At 36.6% G+C, this 12,997-nt stretch overlaps 1 protein-coding gene across 2 annotated transcripts in view; it reads left to right on the top strand.

The window, feature by feature from the left end:
* Window positions 1–10,641, top strand: part of LOC121862377 (inositol-trisphosphate 3-kinase homolog) — a 77,528-nt gene extending 66,887 nt beyond the window's left edge. For both annotated transcript variants that reach the window (XM_042360637.1, XM_042360636.1), the window contains exons 2-8: window positions 3,528–3,959; window positions 4,151–4,382; window positions 5,166–5,296; window positions 5,487–5,621; window positions 5,745–5,918; window positions 6,665–6,838; window positions 7,110–10,641. In XM_042360637.1, coding sequence (XP_042216571.1) covers window positions 3,528–3,959; window positions 4,151–4,382; window positions 5,166–5,296; window positions 5,487–5,621; window positions 5,745–5,918; window positions 6,665–6,838; window positions 7,110–7,166 — 1,335 coding nt within the window. In that variant the 3' untranslated portion in view covers window positions 7,167–10,641. The remainder of the gene's footprint in view (window positions 1–3,527; window positions 3,960–4,150; window positions 4,383–5,165; window positions 5,297–5,486; window positions 5,622–5,744; window positions 5,919–6,664; window positions 6,839–7,109) is intronic.
* Window positions 10,642–12,997: the final 2,356 nt, after the last annotated feature.

The following is a 12,997-nucleotide window of genomic DNA, read 5'->3' as shown; positions in this document are numbered from 1 at the left end:
TGCATTTCGAATTCTTATTTATATATATTTTGTCATTGGTGAATAACGAGAAACGTATGTTATATATAATATAGTGGCGATGGGAGGGGTGTGGTGAGGTGTACCACGTAGACAGTAGTCGACTCCGTGTTTCATAAAAGTAGGTTCATTCATTGAACTGTGGCTTGTTTATTATTGGCATGTCCACCCGGCGGGAGTGTGGTGACGTCACGTCCGCTGATACAGCTGGGTTGAACGTGACTCTGGGCCTGAGTAGTCTGAGGGTTACTACACCTTGGGCACTAACGCTCACTGCTTCACCTCACACGGTCACAAATTATAAAATCAATGATTAATTTAATATGGGAATATGTTATCACTAGATATTAGACAGCGGCGTATTCGTACGTAGAGTTGTTTTCATGTTGACGTGATAAAATATTTTTTTTCGGATGCTGCGTTAACACTTCTTATTCTCTTCTTTGTTGGCCAAGAAGTTGTTTGTTGCAAAACTGCAAAATAAATTATGTGAACTACGAAACTATTTCCTTGGAAATTATTTAAAAAAAATATACAAGAATAAACTAAAACAATATGTACTCGGTGTTGCTGGTTCTGTGCATCAAATGTAATTCTCCTGTTTATTAATGAAAAATAGTTGCGCTGGCTGACAATATTAATTAACGTCAACATATAGTGGGGATGATGTGTGAGAACCTGGTGACAACCTTAGGTGTGGACCACAGCCGACTATCGCGTTAATCTACTGTATACTTGAGCTACGTGTAAGTCATTGTTAGTATTAGGTAAAGGGTACGACAGTGTCAGCCTCTCAGTGGTGAAGGTGGTGAGCCAGCCACCTCGTTGACTCATCTCTTGTTCTACAGCGTAATGACACACCGGAAGGAACTGCCCACACCGGACTTTCCTCAGCCTTACACACCCAGCTTCCAGGAGAGTGAGTAAATGTCTGGGATGGGTGCTGCTGGCACTAAACTTGGAGTGTGGTATAATATGGGACAGGAGGCCATATAAAGGCTGCACACATTACAAGTGAGTGGTGCTGTAGCCAGACTACACGTGCTGGTCTCGTGGAGTCAACTACACCGCTTCCTGAACCCCGTTCATGTCCCTCCCTCCCTCCCTCCGTGGTGTGCGTCTTGCTCTCAGCTCGACTTGACTCACTGGCCACACGTTGAATAATTTGAGGGATGAGGTATAATATAATTAATGGTGTGCGTTGGGCAGTAATGTAGTATGGTGGCCTGCCTCACAGGTGGTATTAGGCCGATTCCTCTACATTCCACTGTGTACAGACATTAGCTCTGCTCCTCACCCAATTCTTACCGGCACAGTACCATTTGTTGCGCATATACGATATTTTTTTACGGGTTTGTGAAGACCTTATAATTTTATCCCCGCATTACCCGGTAGTGAATACCTCTATATTTCACTTTGCTTTAATATCAAGATTTCACAACCTACAACAATAAACACAAAAAGGAGAGCGTCGGGCGAGGTGCTGTGTCACAAATTTGATATATTAACTAATCCCAGACGTCTCCACAAATGATCAGGAGCTGCGTCAGCGCGGACTGTCAATCGATCTCAGATTGGTGTTTATAGAGCTGAATGATGTAGCACTTTGCCTGAGATTACTACTGCTGGGTTGTCTAAAGTTTACACGTGTGGTTAGTGTCAGCCGCACAGCGTTCCCCAAAAATCTGTGAGCATTACCAACATGTTACTTGTAGTGGGTGGTGATGACAAGGTATTGTGAGGTCTGTAGGGCGTTATAACAACAAAATACTAGGACGGGTGTGAGGTAAGAACATTAGGGTGGGTGTGTGTTAAGTGGTAACAACAACACTAGGATGGCTGTGTGGTAAGAACAGGATACTAAAGTGGGTGTATGGTATGTGGTAAGAGCAGGATACTAAAGTGGGTATATGGTGTGTGGTAATTACAGGACACGAGATAGCTGAGTAACCCCTGACATTTGATGGGTAGTGTTGGGGTTGGGGTAACAGAGGTCGGGGAGTCCCCGGGACAAGTACCGAGGACGTCGCGGTGCATCTCAATGTTGTGAGCCAAGCTTCCTGCAACACCATTACGCCCATACCCCAGTGATCCGCCTCCTCAAATTTATTCCGTGTGACCACCACTTTCTTCACTGTGTAATTCCTATATTAGATACAAGCGAGTGTGTGTGGATGAGAACGTTTTAGGTAGCGTGTTGAAGATGAAAGAGTGGTAGGACCGTAAACATAATCGTGCACAATATTTCCAGGCGCATCTTTATGAAACCAACCCATTGATAGGTAGAGATGTGATGCAGGTGAGAGAATTGCCTTCTTATATAGAGGTGAAGAATATGGCCCATGATTTTGTGCGGTTTCCCTAAATAATTGCACGATGAGCCTAGTACCAGACCAGGGTCACCGTGTTATCTCACTCGAACATCAAGTGTTGTTGATGCACCACTCAAGTCATAGCTTATCTCGTGTGCTTCATTTATTTGTGATATTAATAACAGTCCCTTTTTTATTATTATTATAAAAATTAAACTTTTAATGGGATTTATTTTCGGGAAAGTATTCGACGTATACATACGACAAATAGAGGACTGTGGTCTTCAATTAAACGATAAAAGCCTCGTATTGTATTGACGTAAGTGTATTTATCCATACACTGAATATTACTTGATACTATGCGCACGATATCAAATTAATGTACGTAAAATGCTTCCTGGGCAGTTGCTGAAACATAACTAAATAGTTTGTTATTTGTTTTTAACTAACGGGTACTTATATTATTTCAAGCTTTCTGTATTACGATGTCTTAAACTTTTCTATATATAGTTGTTATTTTCCAGTGGCTTAATACATGGTCTGTGCCTGGAGGACCCCCGTATATAAACATTTGGTCTAGTGACTTTAATTAAACAATATGGCTATCACCATTCAGAATTCCATACGATCTTTAATTATTGTATAAGTTAGGAAGCAGGCGAATGTTGGGGAATTTGTAATTCTGCTTACTTGTTGTAACCCACCCCCCCCCCCTTCTAAAAAATAATAATAAACAAATAATGTAGAAAATCTTTCGAGTAAACAAAAAAATAATACATATAAGTAGCAGATGGTTTTATTTAAAAGGCACTTCCTTAGTAAGTAAATAAACGAGCACGGTATGACGGGAAGCAAGTGTACCGGGCTGCTGCAGATGTTCTGGCATTGACGTCAAACGCAAGTTATCAGCTGGATGACGTCACACGCGCACCAGATTATCAGTTAAAACAATCAGCTGTAGATAGTACGAGAAAAAATACTGGGTTTACAAAACATCGTAGTTAGTTTACGAAAGAGAATACACTGTACTGGGATAAGCCATGATTGAATAGTTTATGATAGAAGAATATGCTGGGTTTACTGTACTCTTTAGTAATTGTAAATTTGCACTTTCACTGTTTCATTCATTGCAGATGATGTATTATCCATTTCATTTATTTAATGAAAGAAATAGTAATAGAGTATTTTTGTTTGTAGGTAGCCGGAGAGAGGAAGGCAGAGATCGAGGCGCTGCTCAGGGGAACTGCAGGTGCCAAGCCACAAAAACAACAGAAACAGCCTGAGGCAGAGCAACGGCCCCAGGAAACAGACAATCACCGCCTCAATCGACACTCCTTCACCAAACGATGGAGAAAGACTCACCTGAAGAAAAAGTCTATCGAGGAGGAGGAGTCCTCGATCAAGTCTTCCACTTCTAGCTCAACCACATCCTCTAACAACTCCTCTATCAAGTCAACAAGCAGTTGTCCCTCCAGTCAGGATGGACAGATCCACTGCTCTTCTGGTTCCTCTCCTTGTTCCAATGGCCACGTCAGCTGCGTTCTGGAGACTATTAATAATGTCGCCAATACAAAGGAAACCAGCTCATGTGATGTAGCTGACATGTCCTTGCTGCAGAGGCTTGCTTTGGTTAGTGAGTCATGCGGATTGTTATAGAGTAAGCAATGACTTACATAGTACAGTACTACAACTACAAAAGATTTTACTTGATTTTCATTTTGATATATAGAGTAAATATCATTAAAATGTGTTACAATACTAGGCACTTCTCTTAAGACATATAATTGGCCTTTTTTTTAACAATCTTTCCTTAATTACAGAATGCACTGAATTTAGCAGCACCAGCCTCTTCTGTACTGTTAAGGGATCGTCGGAACAGTTGGGTACAACTGGCAGGTCACCCTGGCTCTCTGGCACCTGCTGGTCCTGGCACCATCTGGAAGAAGAGAGGCCCTGATCCAGTTGAGACTCAGGCCTACCAGGCTCTTGCCACTGACCCTGCCAGGGACATCACTCCTACTTTCTTCAGAGAAATCATCTATCAAGAAGAATGTATCCTATTCGTATATTACTAGAAAATTCTGTATATATATATATATATATATATATATATATATATATATATATATATATATATATATATATATATATATATATATATATATATATATATATATATATATATATATATATATATATATATTAATGATCACAAGAGTTAAACACTTTTAAGAGGACAAGAAGTGCTTTATGAAGGTTATTTTCAAAGTACAGCGTACTGTATCTAATATCTAAAACATTAACATTTACTAGGTAGTAATGTGCTAATTAAGTCTGTTACCCATGGAAGCACCATGATGGGAAAAGTAAAGAAATGCTGCATAGTTTAATTTAGTCAATTGAAATACCACTTTCTGTATATTGTGTCCCTGCTTCCTTCTTCTTGAGGCAGTCCTTTTAATTTTCTTGTATTGTGTCAGTCAGTGGTAGTGTGACTGTTTTCCTTGTAACCAAACCTCCATGTGCAGTTGTTCAGGAAATTTTCTGAATAAATCTCGACCATCCTGACTGTCTATAACTCCAATTAATACCATCCCCGTGCACAGGGTAGAACATGAGCATCCCCATACATAGGGGAGAAATACAGTAACTATTCCTGTACATAGGGGAGAACATAGAGTAGTGCATATAGTGTGCTTGGATTGCTAAATCTCTTTATTTTAGTTTATATCTAGGGTGAATTACAAACTTCTATACTGTACATCAAAAGCATTTTCTCATTGAAAATAACATCTGTATATATTAGACATGTTTTTCCTTAACCATTATATTTAGACTTTATTGAAATGAGGGACTTGCTGTATGACTTTCACAACCCATGTGTAATGGACATCAAGATGGGTACTCGGACATTCCTCGAGTCTGAAGTTTCCAACAAAAAAGCTCGCAAGGATCTGTATGAGAAGGTAAGGCTTCTTTAAACCCAAGTTGTACAATTTCAATACAGTATAAAGATATTGAAATCATGAATACCTGTATGACATTTACCTACTAAGCAATGATTCCTCTAGGGAGCATATGACATTGTACTGTACTTGTAAGTACAGTACTGTACATTTTTTTCTTCTTCATTAACTGCTATTTTATTTATTACAGATGATCAAAGTAGATGTCACGGCTCCAAATTCAGAAGAATGTGAAGCGAAGGCTGTCACCAAGTTGCGGTACATGGATTTTCGTGATAATATGAGCTCTTCACGATCACTTGGATTTAGAATTGAAGCTCTTAAGGTATGTACATTACATACAATACACTAAGTTGTTTTTGCCAATCATTTATAGAAAAATTAATATTATGGCATTTTCATGTATTCACTATTAGCAGTTGTAATAGTTCATATTTTTACCCAACAGATGACAGGCAGTGAAGCTGTGACAGAATTACAAACAGTACGAAGTAGAGAAGAGGTAGTTGGCACCATGAGTGGCTTTCTGAAAGGTAGAGAGAATACTAAACGCCAGGTTCTGGAACGTCTAGCGCACCTGAGAGACACCTTTAGAGACTCTCCTTTCTTCCAGAGACATGAGGTGAGAGATGATTTTTTATAGCTTATTGTACAGTATTTTTTTATATGCATCCTAGTCTTATAATCAATTGATTTAAAACCCAATGTAAAATCAGATTCATTTCATAATGAACACTTAAAGCAAATTTACAGTTGAAGTACTGTACTGTATAAGATTTCAACTACAGTACTGTATATTCTACTGTTTGTTATAATCTCATTGTAAAATGATGAGATTACGAAATCATAATGTGACGAATATCCATCAGACAGTTCTCTGTTTGAAAGTAAATTCTTAAGAATTTAGTAAGAATGTTTTGAGGTGGGATGTCACTGAAGTAACAGTAACCTGGTATGGCTGTTTTTTTTTTTTAATACAGTACTTTAACTAGAACACTAAAACATGACGGGCTTGTTCAAATATACAAATCCTTATCCATGTTATTTACAATCAGGTGGTACTGTCTTTCATCTGTTAATGATTTGCAATAAATTTTAAATGTTGTCACATGATGAGATCTTTCACCTTCACATTAAATTGGTGTGTGGGGTTCCTCAGCCTCATCGTCATATTAAGTACCAGTTGCTTATTTCTTACTCCTTACAAAAACCCTTCATAGTATTTTTGTTATCAATATTTATAGGTACCAGTATCTCAGATTTCTATTTTAGATAAATATCCTTGCGATTATTATTGTTGTGTATACCCTGTACAGTAATTGCCGTCTCATCTTGCAATGATTTTCATAAACCATGTTCTATTTACAGGTGATTGGAAGCAGTATCTTGATCATTTATGATGATGAGAAGGCAGGTGTGTGGATGATCGATTTTGCCAAGACGGTGCCAATTCCTGAAGACATTACTATTACTCATCGCAAACCTTGGGAGCTCGGGAACCATGAAGAAGGATACCTTACTGGAATTGACAATCTCATAAAGGTAAGCAGTTCTAAAATGAAAATGAAACAATTTTGTTCATAAATGATACTGTATACGTCTGTATTTTTAATTAGTAATATTTAAAGACCAGCCCATCATTATCAGTAGCTGTACTTGTTCACTCTAGTGTTGTCTTTTTATTATTAGAAATTTAATTATTGTACAGTATTATTGTTTAATTACCAGAAAGGCCATTTTCTTTTATGTTTGTCTGCTACATAATTGTAATACTGCACATGTAATAACTTTTTGATTTATGTATTTGCTCTAGGTTGTGGAGGAAGTCCCAACGAAAACAAGAAGACTAGGTTTGTTTCACAAGTCCTGAGCAGGAGTACTGATGAAGACCATGTCTTCTCAACAAGTTGTTCGAAGTAAGCCAATAATTTCCATGCAAATTTATATTGCATAGGATAAACAGTCTTAAAAATGCCAAGGACAAGATGAGTCTGGGTTCTTGTGCTAAAAGTACTTTGCAGACATACTGATTGAGCTCTTATGTTTGTCGTGTTGTCAGAGTGCCTCATCACTTTGTAAATGGAATGCTTCTGTGAAGAAATTTCTTGCCTGACTTAAGTTGAGCATTCTGACTTTTATTTATAATATAAATTATCATTATTAATTTGTTATCCACTGTGCTGGGCAAATTTTGCAAAAAAATAAAAATTAAAGAAATTTAAAATATCAATACAGGTACTGTAGTGTGATTGCTGATTTGCCTTTCAATAATTTATCATGATTATGGACACAGTTTATTTATACATACTTTTTTTTTATGATCTTTGAATTCCGAGTCCAAAGCAGAATAAAATAAGACACAGTTGCTGTTGATGCACACTGTTTGTTATTCCATGCCAGTAACAACCAAGGTGAGGAGACCATTAAATTATCCTGGGCAGATTATGAGAATGTGACTTGTGGGCGCTGCTCATCCATACAACAGTATTGTATGTAACATGTTAGCCTTGACTTAATACCCAGCATCATCAAGCACATGATGTTAGTCGGTGTTATTTTGTTTCATGAGATTTTCCATGTTAGTAACCTACTTGGGGATACACCAAAGAGTTCCTTAGTAAGGTTTATATTATGAGTTTATTGTGCCTAATGAGTACGTATTGTGTTCAATAACTAAGTGGTTGGGATGTACTGTAGTAGTTGTTTATCATATTGGGACCACAACACATATTGAGATTTTTTTAATTATGCAGTATATGGGATGCAATTAGCCGAGAAGTTAGTTTGTAAAAAAAAATAATACTGGTCTAGTTAAGTGTATGTGCTTTCTTGTCAAGTTTTTCATGTCAGTTTCACTTTTAATATACTGTATATGAAAGTCAGTACAGTACTGTAATTCAATCCACAATTGTTTAAGAGGTTAACTTTAGTTTTACCAGAAAATTAATCCCAGATACCTAGATAAACTCTTAATATTGACAGAGGACAATCCAATGGTAAGGATGTTTTACCTTTTTGAAAACAGATATACCAGTAGCTTCCAATCTCTACCATTATTTTCAGTATTGTAATTATATAGTTAATGCTATAAATACTAAACTAACTCTTATTGGTCATTAATGATTAGGAAGGTCAGAATTACTCGCAGGTGTTTGTCAATGAAAATGCACACCTATTTCTGGTAATAGCTAGACTCTCGGCCTTTACCAAGATATACCCTGAATTGGGATGATGATAAGATATAGTTTGCGTACCTATTAATCCAAGAAGATAGTTACAGGTGATAGAAGCTGCGCCTGTAATGGAATTTGATTTAAGTACTGTAGCATAAGCACAGCCCACTTCTACCATATTCAATTACAGTACAAGTACATAATCTTTTTGTAAAAATTTACCTCCTAAAGTTATACAGATATTAATGAAGCTTACACTAGTTATTTCAAATTTTACAAATCTTGTGTAGTGTATGTTAGCATCAAGTACAGTATCTCTGTACAGTACTGTATATGAATTTTGTATCTGCATCAGTTTTGGTACTGCTTGTCCAGCTTACCATGAGAGAACAACTGATAAAAAGGAGTAATGTTTCATGGAAACAAATTATCATATCTTTTGTTCAGTCCTAAATTTATTTCCCATCAAGTCTAATAAGGACAAGCTTTTTTAAATGGTCTGACAGTGTTTACTTCATCAAATATTTTATAATTAAAAACATGAGACATCAGTACCATTCAAAGTACAGTACAGTAATACATGTACTGTACTATACTATATTACACTCTACACTTCATAACTACACTTACTTTTGGGCATTTACTTTAATATTTGGAATATCATAATGCTATTTATAGTACTAATGCCTGTTATATGGTAAAGGATGGCTACCTTTCTTTATAAAGATTACTTCTACTATTCCATACACAAGGCTGTGATGAGACTGCATTTTCATGTTTTAATTTAGATCAGTTTGTAAGTACAGTACAGTATTACTGCCAACACCTGTTCGATAATTTTATCTATATCCCAAATAAAACAATTGCAAAGGAAAACTTTTACCTCAAAAGGTGTTCAGCAGAAATTGTAGTTGTTAATAAGTGCAACATTAGCCTCCATCATTATTAAGCAAATATTGATGCAAATCATCAATGACCTAAATTGCAATGTAACTATTTTTAATTAGTTACCATATTTATATATATTACAGCCACTCCTCGACTTACGACCACCCGGACATACGACCGCCCCAGTCGTACCCAAAAATTTTCAAATTACTTATTTTTGAGTCCCAACATTAGTGATTGAGCTGTGTCCTGACAAAATTTTTGTTTGTAATTCCCTTTAACATGGCTGGCATGCTTAAAAGTGAGAGTTGTGTGGTGCTGAGAAGATAAAGAGACATCCATTTTAGATTTTCTATGTATTATCTTCGCAATTTTGACTCACGACTTGGATTTGGGTCCCTAACCCTGTCGTAAATCGAGGAGTGGCTGTATATATGATTGGTCATTGCATCTTGTGTACTAAAAGTTGGACATCAGAAAAAATATTAAATTGCTGTACATAACCAAGTACTGTCAGGGTTGTCAATCTCCAAAGCACTTGCAATTTACTATTTGCAGACCAAAGCTTGTGTTATGCTGCATTTTTCCTTTTATAATTTATAATCTCTTATGATTTACTTTGATGGCTTCAACTACATAAACTGTAAACATGTCTAATACAGTAAGAAAAATTGCATAAATAGTGTACCATTTATATGAAAGGTTTCATGTGTGATGATGGTTCTTTACTCTTGCATCAGTATTATTTAAGGCTCCATATACTCTTAATGATTGTTAAGTATGTGTTGTTCTGGTCAGTACCAACAGGTATATATTAATATAATGAAAAAAAATGGAACCGTTCCATTTTCTTGTGCAAATTTGCAAGGAACTGTAAAGAGTATGCTGGTAACATGATTTATCTGTCATAACCATGAAGGAATCCTTACACATAATATCTCCTCTGGTAGTACAAAGTTGTATGTGAAATATCCAGGGACAAACATGTAATGTATTATTGTATTGAATGTATATAATGTATAGTCACTAAATATTTTATATACTTTTGAAGGCACTGTACAGGTTTATATTGTATACATGAAAATAATTGTTGCATCTGCCATATTTTGTATCAAGTTCTAACTGAATATATATATACAATACAGTATATTGTATAAACAATATACAGTATGTATATAATTATGACAATTTAGAATACCTGTACCTGTACCAATATTTGATTTGATTTATTGTTTGTAATCTAGTCCAAATGTTTATTTGTAGAAATAAATATAATTTGTTGAATTAAGTTTCAGTATCACATGATATGGATACCAAGTATCAATCTAAGAATATGGTTGTATCAATCTAAGAATATGGTTGGAAACAAAATAACAAATAAATTACATTAGGCAAGCTATACAGTACAGTACTTCTCTTTATCAATAAACCACCTTCCTTTTCTAATACATGTTCTGTCTCCCAGATATATCTACTTTAATAGAAGTTTATAAGTACGTACTTCAAGGGTATTTGTCAAACTTGAGTAACATTACATTCTATGTATTCATGGAAAACAACCCTTTTGAAACAAAGAATTTACCAGAAAACAAAGAAATGAGGAGAAGAAACAGTATGAGTAAGCTGTTCCTGGGAGGAAGAGACCAAAAATCTAATGAAAGTGAAGACATGGAAGAAAATATGAGAAGGAAGAATGGAAGCAGTAATTAAGAAGTGGATAAAATCAATATTAAACAGTATGTAGATAACTTTATTTATCACTTAAATAATATCTTGTACATAGAAAGACAGACTGATAGTGTTTAGGCTGTTGGGACAGGATTCAGTGTCTTTGGAATTATGCAGTAATGTACAGTAAAATATATGTATGGCAGCACAGTATACAGAATTGTGTATGTACTGAACTACTGATTAACATCCTTCATGCATATTGACAAGAGAAAAATATAAATTGTAACCCCCAAGACAATATTTGGCAGAGTACACTAAGTCCACATGACTCTGAATTGTTTAGCCCTGTGATCAAGGTTGATTACTGCTGAGCAGTTCCCTACCTAATAATAAGGTTGAATTAGTATACAGTATTTTGAACTCTCGGCTCCATGGTAGTTTCAAAAGTCAGCAAGGCTTCAAGTTCATAAGTATAAGCCTTACTTGAAAATTTCATTTGCATCTCGGAATCCTTAACAAGCATAATTGGGTATTCCTTGCTTTGACTCTTGGAATTTTCTTGCCAATAGGGGGCCCATACCAAGGGAGGAGGGAAGGACATAAGGTCATTTGTCTCATACAGCCATGCATTCCCTCTCCTATAGAATTAATTTTTTTATTTTATTTTATTCCTCACCTTTAGTCTAAAAGTCATTACTGTATTAGTGACCTGTGATATTCCAAATCAGCAATAAATTGGATGAAATAGGTCATGTATAGGAAATTGGAACATACCAGTACTGCACTTCCTACTGGACCTCCTGTGTGAGATATATGCAACATACTGTAGTTTCTTACAGATTTTGATAGTGTAGCCGTGGTATTTTTTAGCTGCTATGGAGCAGGGTCTCGTATTTTTTATTTTACTTGTTACCATGAGATCTGCAGTCGCACCACTAATGTGTATTCATAAATCATTATTCCAAAATTCCTGACACGTGGCAGGTGTTCTCCAGGTGCTCCAGTCTCCCTTGTACTAACACTTGCTCCATGAAGATACCCGGTAGATATAGTGAGAGACGTGGCCATGTATGGAACAGTGAGTGGAAAATGGCTTATGCGAGTCCTATCTTCAAGAAGAGCGATCATCACTCCATGAACAACTATAGACCAGTGAGCCTGACCAGCATAGTATGTAAAGTATTTGAGAGCATTATAAGAGATGCCATGATGGAACATCTACTACGAAATAAACTTGTAAAGGATTGTCTACACAGTTTTATGCCGGGGCACTCCTGCTTAACACAATTACTCAAGTTACTGGATATTTGGACCCAAATTCCGGAACAGGGTGGTAATATCGACACTATATACATAGATTTTACCAAGGCTTTCGACAGTGTACCCCATGAAAGGCTGAAAATTAAACTGGAAGGATACGGGATTCAGGGAAATGTCCTAGCGTGGATAGGAGACTTTCTCCATGACCGCAAGCAGTGTGTGGCAATTAATGTCATGAAATCATCATGTGTACCCATCACAAGTGGGGTACCACAGGGCAGTGTATTGGGCCCGCTGTTGTTTGTTTGCTTCATAAATGACATGCCTGAAGCTTTACACTCCTCCATACAAATGTTTGCGGATGATGCCAAGTTATTTCTGGTAATTAAGAACCAAACAGACTGTGAAGAGCTGCAAAAGGATCTCTGTGAGCTTCAAAAATGGTCAAAGAAATGGCTGCTGAGATTCAATGTCACAAAGTGTAAGAGGCTGCACCTGGGAGGTACCAACGGTAAGGAGGAGTATCATACCGGGTATGTCCTAACGGGACGAAGAAACTGCATTAATTGAGACAATGCGAAAAAGACCTTGGCGTGTATGTTGACAATGAGTTGAAGTTCTCAGGCAATTGCGAGAAGGTGAATCAGGCAACTAAATTATTATTAGGTCTTATAAGAAGGTCGTTCAAATATCTAGACAGTCCGTCCCT

This window comes from Homarus americanus, unplaced genomic scaffold, assembly GCF_018991925.1.
Source record: "Homarus americanus isolate GMGI-L3 unplaced genomic scaffold, GMGI_Hamer_2.0 scaffold31037, whole genome shotgun sequence".
Classification (NCBI taxonomy): Eukaryota; Metazoa; Arthropoda; class Malacostraca; order Decapoda; family Nephropidae; genus Homarus; species Homarus americanus.
The sequence above is the reverse complement of the archived record's forward strand: the minus strand, read 5'-3'. Positions and strand labels throughout refer to the sequence as shown.